Source organism: Bacillus rossius, chromosome 8 (genome assembly GCF_032445375.1).
Source record: "Bacillus rossius redtenbacheri isolate Brsri chromosome 8, Brsri_v3, whole genome shotgun sequence".
Classification (NCBI taxonomy): Eukaryota; Metazoa; Arthropoda; class Insecta; order Phasmatodea; family Bacillidae; genus Bacillus; species Bacillus rossius.
This window is the reverse complement of record NC_086336.1, coordinates 39,570,644-39,585,821: the sequence shown is the minus strand read 5'-3', so window position 1 is coordinate 39,585,821 and position 15,178 is coordinate 39,570,644. Positions and strand designations below refer to the sequence as shown.

The following is a 15,178-nucleotide window of genomic DNA, read 5'->3' as shown; positions in this document are numbered from 1 at the left end:
AAAGCCTGGGTGTCTTACTGCTATCACCGGCCACTGCACTAGAGGGGAAGAGTAAGCGAGCCCTACCGATTCTCCTTCCCTTCCCCTACCCCTGTCGCGAGCAGAAGCTATAAGGTTGTGACGCCGTGACGGGTCCCAAGTTTTCAAATATCTTACACCTATTGTATTTAACCAGTGCGGTAATTATAAGCAGGTGGTGACTGGGTAACTCTTCAAGCTGAAACTAATTGTTTCCAGGAATAGGCCAGTTCTGCCGAAACCCAACCATTTTTATTCCTTTTTTTTGTATTGTCGAGCTTCAAGCATGATTTATGATTTTGAGTGGACGTAGACAAGGCATTGGATTGATTAAAATATCTTTAATTAATTTCTTACTTCATCACTCAAACAATGTTTTTATTAAAAAATTAATATAATATTTTTACCATTACAATATTTAAAGTTAAGTACCGAAAACTGCTCAAATAGCACTATTTTACACCTTAAAATCCAAATTCTTCCGGGGGAGGATCCCCGGACACCCCCGCTTTAATAGGGGGGGGGGGATCATGCTTCTTAAACCCCCCCCCCCCCCCCCATACACAAATCCTGGCTACGCTACTGACCCAAAGTCACAGTTGATGTTAGCTATAGTCCCTATCATGCTTAGATTGCAGTTAAGAGTAAATGATTTACCACTGTTATCAGATTGATTCTGCCTAGGTTGTTACCACTAAAATCTTATTTTGTATAAAGTTGTTAATAATTATTTTTAATACACTCTTTATTTTTATTTTAATATTTGTAGATATTTTTAAGACCTAAATTAGTGTCTATTGACAGTATTTTTACGGTAGTAGTCATTCTGACAAATATAAATTCAATGTTAAACACAAATTTATTATTACTTCACAGAAGAAACTATTTGAAGCTTTTAGCCACTATCAATAACAAGATATTCCATAAAATTAGGCGCTATGCTCAAAAGAGGAAAAAAATGTAATATCAAATTAAATAAAAAAATTGTTGACAAAAACAGTTGAAATCAAGATTGCATTGACTCTTTAGAAATATATTGCAATTTTATCAGATGATGCTCATGACTAAATACAACAAAAATTTATATTTCCAAAATTCTCATTCCAAATTTTACTTAAACCAAATACAATGTTTTAGATTCATTAAAAAAATATATCATAACATTACAAAGTTGTGTCTAAAACATTTTTTCTCTATGGTGTATATCTGGCAACAGAGCACATGGAAACAAGGGTAGAGCTAATAGCAGAGATTATTGTATTGGAAAGAGAGAGTATATGCCCATTTTAATGCACATGGCAAACTTGGCCTGTGTGAAGCTTTGACTAAGCAAATCAAATTAAAATTAATAGCTTTTTGATGTTTGCGTCAATTTTGCAAAAAAAAAAAAAAAATATTGGTTTAATTTGAAGCTTTGAATGTAATGTGAAGCTTTGTCGTGATGCGAAGCTTTAAAAGCACTGGTAGATTAACATTCTGCCTGGTAGTTGAGGCACCACAATCTTTGTCTTCCCTTCAACACACAACTAATATTAATGGTGATGTTAATTTATTTATTTTAACAAACAAATGAGCACAAATTTAAGCAATTTAAGCAAATTTTTTTCTTACTGTTTGAAACATAATACTTTTGTCTTCATCATATTAGTAAAATGTTTCTAAAGCTGATCAGAAATAAAATTAAATAGGTGCAGTAAAACCTCAATTATCCTTAGTTAATGAGGACCTACCGATGCCCGGGTAATCGAAATCCCATAAAACACCGAGATAATCCATTTCACGGTAAAGGTGGGTTGTTACAGCAATTTTGGGTATCTGTTCCGACCTGTTACTGATACAGTAATGTACTCGTTACAAGTAGCTGATACTTCTGTATCAGCTAAGCAGTAGCAAAATAGCAGTCCCAGAAGCAACAAGGTATCAGCATTCTCGTTACAGGTTACACATCCTCCGTGCCATCATCACCAGCGTAAAAAGGTATCAGTTTTCTCATTCTACATTCTTCGTAGTCGTAAAAAGGTATCAGTTTTCTCATTCTACATTCTTCGTAGTCGAAAAAAGGTATCGGTGTTCTCTTTCCACGCCTTTCGTAATCGGAGTCTTCAATCTTTGCAAGGAGCACGCACTGCGCACTGAGCGTACTTTGATGAGAAGCCTAAGATGTATATCAAGCTCTGTCCCTGCCCGAACACGCCTGAATATTCACCTTCAGCCAACCTCGAGATTTGTTTTATTTTTGCGCAGGAAAAATGAATTCAAATATTAAAAGTGGTCAGTTAGGTTAGCTACATTAAAACACTTTAGAACACTATGGACGGTTAGTTAGGTTAGTATAGCTACATTAAAATAAACAGAGAAATATAAATATATATAAATAAACCGAGGTTGGCCGAAGGTGAATATTCAGGCGTGTTCGGGCAGGGACAGAACTTGATGTACATCTTAGGCTTCCCCCTCCCCTACATTCTTTCCCTTCTTTATCCCTTATTCGTAGTGCCGCTCCCTCCCCTTTCACAAGCTCCGCCCAAGTGATCGTCATCTGCGATCGGGTTCTGCGCACATTGGCCGTGGTGTTGTTCCAGGTGAATTCTAAACTGATACTAAAGTACTTGATACTTGAATAGTGTACTTGTTTGCAGTACTTGATACAGGTATGTATCAGTAACAAAGTAGCTGATTGATACTCTGCAACCCACCTCAGGGTCAAATCATATATGGGTAATTCTCATTTGAGAAAAAAATAACAGTGACTACCAGTTTACTAACCTGTAGTAATCTAAATCTTGGAATCGTGCTTTGTGTTAGTAAATTATAGGTAAAATACTATTACTTCAGAAAAGAAATGGATAAATTTAATGCATAATTAATTATTTATTAATTTTCAAATCATCCTAAAAGTCCCTTCAGTGGGTAATATCACTGTCTCATAAAAAAAAATTATTGTGTTTTATATGTCAAATAAGCTATGAAACAAAACTTGCATACCTTACAAGTAAATTAATAAGAGCAGCTGATTGAATAAAAGAGCCCTCTCAAAGTTATTGTAGCAAAAGAAACTTCCACAGCCATGAATAAATTCCTACAAATGGGCGACAATAATAAATTGTGTCCTGGAAAGAAATATTGTGTAACTAAAAATAAAAAAGCAAAAGATACCTTGCTAAAACTTTACAAGAAATTACAAACTAAAAATATGGTCAAAATATTCCTTGCAACTTTTTGCTGAATAAAGTCTTATAAATTGTTTCACGAAACATTTCTGAAAGAGATACATGTCTTTGCAGCTAATGTTTGAGAAACTAAAATATCTGGACATTATTTCTGGTCGGTATTTACGGTAGTTCTGTAAAACAGTATTATGTGACATTAATTCAGAGGCCTGTATGTTAAGCAAATGCGAGATACGTATGACTAATGCTCCGAAAATAAATGCTTTTGATGAATCAAATAAAACAACGCACAAATTATGGACACTGAAAAAAGTAAATAGACTGATACATGGCAAGGAAAAAGAAAAATGCAGAACTATAAAAACTGGAAAAAAATAACTGAAAAAACATTGCTATTAAAGTTTTTTGAAGCTTTGGAGATATAACTTGCCAGTACACAGCCACTAACCAACTAAAGACAAATTTTTCTGTAGGATAAATGTTCAAACAAGTTGATTTCGCAGAAAATTAATGCTGCAAGTATTCCGACTAAATACACGCAATACATTTTGGTGCTTCAAGGCAGCAGATATGTCTACATACCGGCATTATATTACTACAAGTGCCAAGATAAATCTTTCTTCATGTTTTCAGACTGTTTACAACATGATGCTTGTGCAGTTTTTAATCACATTAAGAGATACTTTTCAGATATGTTTGTCACATCCCATGAAAATATTGCATGTCTTGAGCGATGAACCAACAACACAATACAGAAATAAAAAGGTGTTTCATTTGTTTTCACAATACTTAATGCGGAGATATGGGATAAAAATTGTGACATGAAACTATAACGAAGCCAGACTTGGCAATGGTCCAATGGATGGTGTGGGAGTAGTAGTCAAACGCACAGCAGATTGCATAAAAGCCCAAGGCAAAGATATTCCCGACCTTATTACCTTCATGACATCCATGGAAACAAGCATAGCTAATGTCACAATTTCTATCGTAACTGAAATGGACATAGAGGACATAAAAAGACTCTACAGAACCAGAGAAAAGTATTCCTGGAACTAAAAATCCACCAAATCACCTGGGACACTGTGAATCTAAAGAGGATTTATTTGAGAACGCTGACATGAGTTACTTGTAAACCTGGTCCAATGTACCATTACCTCATTATTCATTGCAGAAAGGCTTTGTTGGTTTCATCAGTAGTCCATGTTTAATCAATAATCCCGTACCTAGTGCAGAGTTTTCAAGTTTCAGAAATGAAAACGATTCTCCAGGGTCTACAGCTGATGAAAACGATGTTCCTAGTTCTGAAGCAGATGCAAAGGATGTTCCGACGACTGGACCAGTTGAAAATGAACCACTTAACTCAGGACCTACAGATTCACAAGTTTAGAGTTGATTAAATAAAGATAATTATTGGGAAAGTTAAGAGTTAATTCAAACTGAAATTTCGTTGCTGATTTTTTTTTACGTTTTCTATGTTGTAAAAGTAAAATTAGCTAGATACCTGCCTGTGAATCTACTCTTAAATATAGATAGATTAATATCCTTTTATAATTAAATGATATTATATTTTGCCAAAAGTGTCACTTGTTTTTTTATTATTTCCATGGATTACAACAATGTAAGGAATGTCACTTCCATACATCTGAGGTCACTACTAAGGAGGACTTTTTTTAAACCCCCATAATTAAGTCCTTAAAGGGCTGCAAGCTCAATGAGTATTATCTTCTTAATCTTAACGAACAAGACCAAAACCAACTAAATCCATCTTCAATCTGAATAATGTTTGATTTTTTTTTATAAAAAATGAGGATTACTTATATTTGCCTTCAGTATAAATTATGGGCACAACTTAAGTCTCTGTGTACTGTCTCTAAGCTTATTCGACTGTTAACAACACCGGCACTGAGTCGCCCTGCGGTCCTTCTCCCCTTCTCCATCTGCTACAGGAAAGGAGGGGTGGCAGTTGCCCACTCGTCTCCCCCCTCCATTCTATTTATTTTTTCTACCCCTCGGCAAAACGTTATTCTTTCTTCTTAGTTCCTTGTCCTTTCATAAACCCATCATGCACACTGAAGTTAGCAAGAAACCTGTGCCAGGATGGAGGAACATATATGTATCTCATTTTAACACACCCATTCTTCAAGGTTCACAGGCTAAAAGTTTCATAAATGAAAGCTGGATGCCACAATACACGCTCTTGCGGAGCGGTGGCTACATTATTCGCTGTGAAATGTTGCAGTTAAAAGTATGGGGAATCAGTAGCATGTCAAAAAAATATTATTGGGAAACAGCTGAAACCCTGTCATGATATACATGTGAAGATTGTCTTCAAGTAAGTTGCTAGTTCACGTGCATTTACAATGGCAGAAAATTGAAAGTTCACTCACCTCTGCTCAAGATTAGATCATGCACACTAAAAAAAAGTTACAATCAACTTCTGGCTAGTTTATTTTTAGATTTTCCAGGGGTCCTTTCCTCCAGCCGAAAGCCAGTCAGGCAGGCAAGCTGCCAGGCAGATGGCGAAGCAGCAGTCAGGACATCCCCCTCAGTTTTAAAGAGTGACAAATGTGATAGCTGAGGGGGTGGGAGACACTGTGGTGGGTCGAAGTGTTGGACCAAACAGCTTTCTGACACAGTGACAGGGTGGTTAAAAATATAGACCAAGCGAAGAAGTGCACCAAGAATACAACAAACTAAATGCTAAACTAAATTTAAGCACAGATAACTTTCAAAACTGGATAATCTGGGCCTGGGTAATTGAGAGTTTACTGTACTTAATAAATCATAAGGTTAGATACCTTCAAAGATAAAACTTGGGCAGAGAGGGTGGTTTCTATTTTGAATGTAGTGTAATTAACACACTATAATAAATATCCTTATTAGCAACTATGAACACATATGTGTTGTTTTAATGAAAGAGACAAATTTGTGTATACGTTACTCTAATGTGAAAAACATATTTATATTGCCACTAGTGAAAGTCACTGTTTCCATTGTTACTAAAACACTTAATACTTTTTACTTGTTGGTTTTAATAATTATATAGATATATTTCTTTGTTTAAATATCTTACTTATAATAATTATGTTATTTTTTTACTTGAGGTATTTTATAAATGACGTGTAATGAAGCTTTGCTGAGATAAATATTTGTGATTAGATTTGACTTCGCAAATTGAATATTTGATTCAAGATTCGCTTTGCATCAAAAAACCAGTATTCAGACAGACCTACTCTGCAACTATGGATGAGACATGCTATAGCTAAAATGTTAATTATTTATTTTATAGAATTCAACTTACTTAGAGGCATTTCTAAAACTTATGAAAAATGTTATCACTACAAAACTATATGCATACCTTGAAAGTTTTGAAATAACTGACTGCTTTGTCCTTCGAGGAATTCTGATAAGTCAGTGCCATTGTCAAAAGTGGTATCCACTTCCTCAATGTCAGAGTCTATTTCAACGGGCTCTTCCTTGGGGTTTGGCAGTGAAACAAATTCCACTTCTCTGCTCGAGTCACTGACACTAGACACTGATTTGCAAGTGGTCATACACATCTGCGGCAAGGTCGCTTGGGGAAGGGGAGGCGAGTGTCCCTGGGGACTGTACTGGGGTTGTTCATGACACCTTCGCTTCTGGGGTGGCTGCTGTGCAAATTCTTGGTTGGGAGCAGTTTCAGTCTTGATCGGTGTCTTGGGAGCTGACGACAGAGGTGAAGCAACCACCTTAAACAAAAATACCAAGTGACATCAGGGTCACTACCATAGATTGTTGAGTGTGTGTTGATTTACTGCTATGGGCACCACCATGTGATTAAGGACGACACAGACCCAGCTAGAACTCTTGGCTCAGTGTGTGAAGTAGCCCAGGTGCGGCAGCATTTGAGACTTGAACCCTAATAGCAGTGCCTAGAGCAAACACCTGGTCCGCTCTCAGCAACGGACACGCTAGATGTTATTAATTACATGGGGTCTTGTGGCGTCCTACATGCCTCTACATCTATGTGCACTCCCATATGGTTAAAAGAAACATATGAGTCTACCATGACACCTTTATTCCACTCTTGAGGCTTCTGTTTCTATTGATGTCAAAATTTAAACATAATGCTAAAAACAAATAAAAAGCCTTGCAGCACGAATCAGTTTGGTTGAAGTCTAGTGCACTGACATAGCTGAACGATACTTTCGTGTTTAGTTTATGACAAAGTCCAATTCTAATTATAATTAAATCAAAGCCTAGTTCTAATAAAATAAAATAAAACAGTCAGGTCCCGATGATATAAGAAAGATTTTAGCGCAGTTTCAAGACAATCAGAATTACTTAGTCATTAGCGCGTAACGATGATGTTCCCAGGGTGCTGGGAGCGTCCAGCCTCAGGTGGCGATGAAGTTAGACTGGGGCGAGCAATGGCCCCAGAGGGCGCTGGATGGCGAATCCACACCAAGACACAAAGACAATTGGATTATTTTAAAAAATATGCCACAGACATTAAAAGCATAAGGAATAAAACAATTCACAAAATTAAGACAGAAATATAAAATTATTTAAACCCTATAAAATAATAGTTTTTTAGGAATTTAAAACAATTTAGGAATTTATTATTACTCATAATCGTTCAGAATGGCCAAGTACGCCTGAAGATAAAAAAAAATTAAATGTCCATAAAACGTTCATGCCTGGAGGGACAATAATCCTTAGGAATATGAACAATAAACAATGACAATTATTACTTAAATTAATATTAAGGGATACTAGGCACTGACTCTTAACACACTTCCTCCCTCAATTCTCTCCAGTGAAGATGCACTCTTCAAAAATGGCCTTGCATACATCAGTGGCGAACTTCCCAAGTTTAATGCAAAATTTGAAAGCATAAAATAGCTCTACAAATATCCATCGCACTGTGTTACATTAACTCAAAACAGGGTTCACAGGAACGCATGTCCTTGCACTTTTGATTTTCGGCAGCTCGAAGGCGACTTCAGACTGGGCATGTTTTGACGCTAACACCCCTCTCCACCTAGCCCAGCAAGTTAGAACATGCTGCAGTGTATTGTCGTGTCAGGAAAAAATTGGTCACATCACTTATGGAACTCACCATGTAAATGTGAAATTAGGCACATAATATTACAATTTTCGATTTGCCGCTGTTATTAAATATGATATTAAGTTAAATAGTTAATATTGAAATAATATAATTCCATTAAATTATAAGCGTAGTTTGAATCATTAAAACTGTGTTGTAACATATTTTCTTAGCTCACCTAAATAAAAGTTGGGTGCAGCAATATGAAGAAGAATACCTAGATGTTAACAGACATGTGGTCAATTCAGCTTCCATTCTGTGTGATGCCTTACAAATCCAAGGAAGTCTTCCTACGAGACACACTCTGCACACATCAGGATGCAGGATGTGGTACACAGCCCAGGGAGCTAGAGATGCCACAGAAAATGTTCAATACAAGAAATATTGGCATTGATACAACCCATGCAGTTTTCAGTGGACGACAGCACCCTTACCAATGCATCTAGCTCAGGAAGTTTCCTCATGTTATTACTGAAGTGATTTTCCAAGTGAACTAATACAAGGAAAAGTACAGTTCGAATTTGTTCTTGGAGACAAGGCAGTGAAGGTCTATCAATTTTTTTTGCCAAATAACACACATAAAAAGATAGGTATTCCAAAAACAAATCAACTATACACATTAATGATAGAAAACTCACGTTTGCAGGAGACCTAAGTGGTGTCTTGATCTTGCTTCTCTGTGAGATTGGTGGCAGTTCAGATGGAGCATCTTTTATTGCAGTTTTCTGTTCCTTGGAGCCCTGCAAAGGATCACACAATCTTATTACAGCAAATTACAAAACAACATTTAAAGTGCATAGACATATAAAAAAAAAACGCAGACAGTAAATACCGTATTTACTCGCATAAAGGTCGCCATCGCATATAGGTAGCACCCATAATTTGAGGTCTTGAATCTGGTATTTAAGATTCCCCCCATATAGGTCGCACCGGTAATTTAATTACGCGAACGGCCGGCGCGCCGTGCAGGAAAGAGTTAACGGGTACTGTAAAACTCCGCTACTACGAGAGCTGATAATGGCGTGATAAATTGTTGTAACAAGTACTCGTAATAATTGAATATAGAAAATTGAAGTCAAGTTAGATTCCTAACTTCATAAAAATTCTTAATTGTAGACTATAACTCGAAAACAGTGCTTTGTATTGAAAAAATGCACAGAATAAAAGTTGTAGTAAATTTAATTACGAATAAAAAAGTCCTGTTATGAGTTTTTATATCTACAGCGGTTTTCGTTTTAAACGTGCGATTGGTCTGACGCGTGAGGAAGTTCCCGACACAGATAAGATAGTGGCTGGGGAAACCATTGCTTCTCCCCTTCCCTTTTTCTACTTGTTTGCCATCCAGGTGCAACATCGCCCTTCGTTTACCATTTTTTTTTGTGTTTACTGCGTGAACATTTTTAACAGTTTTTTTCCCCTTCTTCGAAGATGCCATTTAAATCTTTCGTTGCCTTTGTTGCCTTTAATTTTTTTGTGTGTTTGATTCCTTGTTATGAAAATTTGCTTGGTTAATTAAGATATAAGAACAATGCTATCCTGAAATGCTGTGACATGTTTTTGGAGTAGATAATGACAGCGACAGACCGACAGGATGCGCTCCCGCCCTTGCCGTCAGCAATGTTTATTTTGACAGCTCAAGCAATTATCCACAATCCTTCACAGCATAAAAAAAAAAAAAAAAAACGTTTGAATGCATATGGAAAAGTAACTATGCAGTAAAATAAATATATTTACGGCCCTGCTAAATTTTTCTATTCAATAAAATTCAAGGTATTAGTGATTTTTCAGCAGAAACTGCTGTGTGACTAATAAACAAATTTTATCATAATAACTTATAAAGTATTTATTAACGGCGAAGGACAGTCGTATAAGCCCATAAAAATATTTATTTTACCGAGAATGGACTACACAACCTGGCTTTTGCCGCACGCGGTGTGGGGGGGGGGGGGGGGGGGGGGGGGAGGAGGATGCTGACAGTTTCTCACGCAGAAGGTAAGCTACCACGGTGGCTTTTCTTGCGGGAGGGTAAGATAACATGACAGCTGAGACGGCTTTTCGTGCGATAGTGGACGTGCCGAGCTCGGCTAGACTCTGCCGCGTGGACAGTCTAGAGAGGTGGTATCTATTTTTAGCCATCTTTTGTATGCCTGCCTGTTTACAGTACAGCTCTCGCCAAGATAAAAGTGAACACACAACGCCCAACAGTGTAACAGACTTGTTTTTCAGCCGATTTTACTCAAATTTTCGACTTTCTCTGCTCAAATTTTTCACGGTTTCTCCAAAAACGGTCGTACAAACGGAATGGACACATAAGAGGAGGGTCGCATCGGCGGGATTCTACAGTATTGCAAAAAAAATTCCTCAAAAATTTAAAAAAAATTTTCTTTACATATAGGTCGCACTTCATTTTCCCCCCTTCAAATCTGGTAAAATTTCAGCGACCTATATGCGAGTAAATACGGTAAATTGTAAGCAAATAGTAAAAGGTGGATAAATTAAATATATACAGTACTTCAAGATTCAACCGCAACTTAAGTATGTAGCTAATTGGAGGTGTATTGAATTAAAATGATTTGACAATAAAACAACCTTTCAATATAATTTATTGTGGGTGGGCCAGGGGGGAGGGGGGGTGTGATTGTGGTTGTGTGTGTAGAGAGAGAATTTATTTTAAAATAATAGCTGATTGTTCAAATATTTCTTTCTTTTTTTTCTCTCTCAAGATCCTTAAAAAAATTATACTTATAAACTAAAAATATAATTTGGCAGTCAACTATTCATTTTCACTGAGTTAAAAAAATATTAATTAGGCCTTTATTTCAACAATATTTTTCTTATTGAAATTAAATTTCCAGAATTTGTCAATATCATTACACACAACCATAACCACTAGTCACAATATTCACATTATTCCTTTGAATTTCTAGAACAATCGGGCTGATGCAACGGTTTTATCAGTTATATATAAGTGTGAGAAAAAGAGAGCCAGTGCATGTGCATGGGAAAGACTAGCGATTTGGTTGAAAAGCTGTTACCATGTGCCATGATTGGCCAATATTTTTCAATGAATATTTTGTGATTGGTTGGAAATTACGTCATATGGGCACCCTTGTCTATATTGGTAGAGAAGTGCGGCCATGGACTCAGTCCAAAAGGTTGCGTGTCAAGCTGTGGCTTAGATTTTACAAAAGAATGTAGGGGCAGAGAATTTTGCGGCTGTGGTTAGGGTTTTACCGTTTATATTTAACTCTTTTTTTTTTCGGAACATTTAATTAGAAATTTTGGCCACAGGCGTTGGTAACAGCCCACAATGTTGATAAGAGTAACTTTGTCACTGTTTTGAGGATGGAATCCTTCGACTTGTACTGCAAGTTGCAAGCAACTACTGGATTTTCCACCAAACAGTATTTAATTTTCCCACTTTCGGTACCTACCAACGTACAGCAAATCTGTTCTAAATCAGTGAAGTTGTTTTCTGCGACCAGTTTTTATTTTTAGACTGAACCTAAGTTTTCATTGCCGGAAGATGGCGGCCATCATGAGTTGTGGAGTTTTCATAACAAATAAATAAAAAACTCAGTTAAAATCAGTTTGTGTCCGAGAGACTTTACATAATCAATCATTAATCATCAACAGTAATTTTTTTTGGAACTCAAATTTTTTTCATTGCCAAACTAATTTCTTTAAGTGTTCATATATGAGCAATCTAGACCAATTGTGAGGTAGCCTGGAAGTCTGGAGTCTTACAGCCACTGGCTTTATGCTACTCTGTGGGGCTGACTGACGTAAGCTAAAATACTGGTAGCTACAACAAAGTTCACATACTCTCACTCTAAAGAATTTTTCCCGAGTCTCCATGTTTTTCCTGTCTAACCAAACCTTTTTCACCCTGACTCAGTATTCCATTTTGCAAGATAAAAAAAATATATTACACTCAAAATAAGTATTGAATCACATTTCAACCATATATAACATGTAAAATTAACCATAAAATATACCTATTCCCCATAGGTACACAGTTTGCAGTGTTAACCTTTCCATCAAGCTATGCAACCAACACTGCAAGGCTGTGATATAAATCTACTTCATTTGATCAAATTATGAAACAATACATCACTGATTGTGACCATGTGAATGACTATTAAAATTTCATTGTGCTTGAAATAATTAAATCAATACAGAGTTGATTCATTAGTTCTTATTATTAAGTTTAGTTAATGATAACAGCTGGGTGTTCAACTACACATTATATTATGATTTAAAGTATAGACTGGTTTCAAGACATCAAAGAAATACACTAGTATTAAAAAATTACAAAACCAATTTGGCAATTAAGACTCTGCCTCAAACACCATGATGATTTTTTTTTGATTTTTTTTAAAGTTTTTTTCATTATAACTTTTATTTGGGGACTATTCATAAAATTTAAATTCAAAATATTCATTGCATTTGTTACTCTACCACAATTATTTCCAACAGATATTCACTTATTGTAATATCATCGGGTAAACCAAGAGGTGATAAAAATATTATGCTACGTGAATATATGTTGAAAAGATTTGCAGCAGAACAAATGCAATGAAGTTATTGTGTAGAAATTTTAGAAACAGTCTTTAAATAAGATTTCCAAGTTTTGAAGACACCTTTTCAATTTCCTGAGTTTTCTCTGATTTCCAGATTTTCCTCTGCGGGAAACCTGTGTAACTAAATTTGCAATGATGTTTGCCAGGACACGGGTACCAACCTCGGGCGCGTCCGCGTCGTCCCCCGCCAGTCCCTTGACCTGCAGCAGCTCTGCGGTCTTGAGGAACTCGGCGAGGTCTTCCTGGCCGACGCTCACCTCGCCGCGGTACATGAACTGCAGCACATCCACCAGCTCCTTGTGGCCCACGTCCTTGAGGATGACGATGGGGTGCTGGCACGGGTTCGCCTTGAACAGGCTCTTGAAGTACGGGCTGCACACCGACAGCACCAGCTTGTGGGCCTGGATGAAGCGACCGTCGGCCGCGAGCGTCACGTCCACCAGCTCCTCCCCTTGCAGCAGCGAGTGGAAGCTCGTCGACAGGTTGCTGTGGAAGTTGTCCCACCGCAGCGAGAACTGCTCGCTTTTCGCTTCCATCGTCTTCGCCCTGAGAACGTATCCAGGATGTCCACAAAAATTTGTAGAAAAATTTCCCTATGACATTGTAAACAGTCCAACTGTTTACAGTTACATTATTATTATTTTTATTATTATTTGTAACATTAATTGTATATTTCATGGGCCAATATTATGTATTTGATTATTTTATTGTAAAGAGGACAACCAATGTATAATAGATATTACACATCTGATTGCCAGAGACAACACACTTTTAACTTCAGGGTCTTCTAAGAATTATTCTTTGGAAACTTTATTCATTTGGTCTTAGTTCGATACTCTTTCACACTAACATCCAAGTGTTATTTCACTATGCAGTCTATTCAGTTTGCTGATAGCTATAGCTCCTTGGTTGCTAGGGACTGAAAGTAAATAGTTATAAGGAGGAAGAGAGGAGACGCCATCGCCATCTTGCAGCGGGAAGACGTTTCTCGGGCTGGGGCGAACCAAAGCCTTGGTTGCCGCCCGAGGAATGGAAGATTCGCGTCATCCGCGATCGTGTACTATCTAGAATTCTCCATTCTACGAGTTGGGAGAATAGTACCTAGACTGAATAAGTCTGAGATAGGGAGTATCGGCGACATCGAGTGCCAACTTCCGCGTCGGTCCCGTTTCGTCCCGTAGTGGTTCCAGACAACTGATGTCAGCGCCAGCTGCGATCGGCCACGACGATTGGTGAGACCGATCCAGTTTTAAACCAGACTTTCTAGGACGAGAGGGAAGTCGATTCTTCAGCCCGACACCCGGCTACCTCAGATCTCCTGTAGTTCGTCAATTACAGCTTACAGCGTCCAGTGTTCCAGCGTAGCAGCAGACCACCTGGAGGTCCTGGGAAGAGAGCTTCAAGCCTCCGACATCGTATAGCTAGACCCGGCATGTTATTTAAAGTGTTCCAGTGACGTCATTTGCATTTAATTACTGACACATAGGTTTGAACAGAGGTTAACTTACAAAATATATTATCTTGGTTGTTCTTGCGTAATCACATGGTAACAGTAACTTCACACCCATATTCAAGTACCAATTAAAATCATATGTTTTTCAGTTATTACTCTTTCATTTATAACAAACGTCAGTTAAGTAATGCAAATTTCCACTATTCACACAACATTACCGAATTTTCCTTTTAATAATTACTCTCTGAACAGTAACACAGGGCAGTGATGTGCTAGCTGGGTTATCAGTCTGGGCAGACCATCCAGAAGCAGCGTTCCTGGTATATACTGCGAAGAGGGTAGGCGCCCAAAAACCCCGCAAGAACGCAACAATAATTATTTATATTTGACCACACAGAGCATATAGTTTTCAACATCCATGACCAAAATTACAAATTCACATTACAAATTTTTTAAATAATTGACCTATTCTACAAGCATCATGTATCAAAGAATCAATATATCAAAATACAGTATCATGCCATCAGGATTCATATAATAATTTTGGATATGTGAAACAGAAGAATTAATCTACTTTTTTCCAAAGAACACATTTTGATTCCTTTGCAAACATTTCTTGAATCAAATATTTTTATTTAGAAATTATATAATTGAGGTCTGCTGATATTGGGCACAAGCTTGGTCGCAAGCACACCACTACTGAACTCTACCACATTCCTTGTTACCACCTTCTCATCTAAATTATCCCATTTTCCAATCATTCGGATGATCAGCGAATTTCTACTTTTCTGTTCTACTCTAAAAAAATTTCCTACCCTGTGACCTATCTTACCCCATCCTCCCTCCCCCCTCAATATTCCGGTAT

General features: G+C 37.2%; 1 protein-coding gene across 12 annotated transcripts in view; it reads right to left on the bottom strand.

The window, feature by feature from the left end:
• LOC134534775 (protein tramtrack, beta isoform-like) overlaps positions 1-15,178 on the bottom strand; it is a 76,264-nt gene that overhangs the window by 60,518 nt on the left and 568 nt on the right. For all 12 annotated transcript variants that reach the window (XR_010075536.1, XR_010075538.1, XR_010075537.1 and 9 more), the window contains exons 2-4: positions 13,022-13,406; positions 8,916-9,017; positions 6,547-6,916 (exon numbers count right to left, since the gene is read on the bottom strand). Coding sequence is in view for 9 of the 12 variants with exons in the window: in XM_063373349.1 (XP_063229419.1) it covers positions 6,547-6,916; positions 8,916-9,017; positions 13,022-13,406 (857 nt within the window). In the remaining 3 variants the exon portion in view is untranslated. The remainder of the gene's footprint in view (positions 1-6,546; positions 6,917-8,915; positions 9,018-13,021; positions 13,407-15,178) is intronic.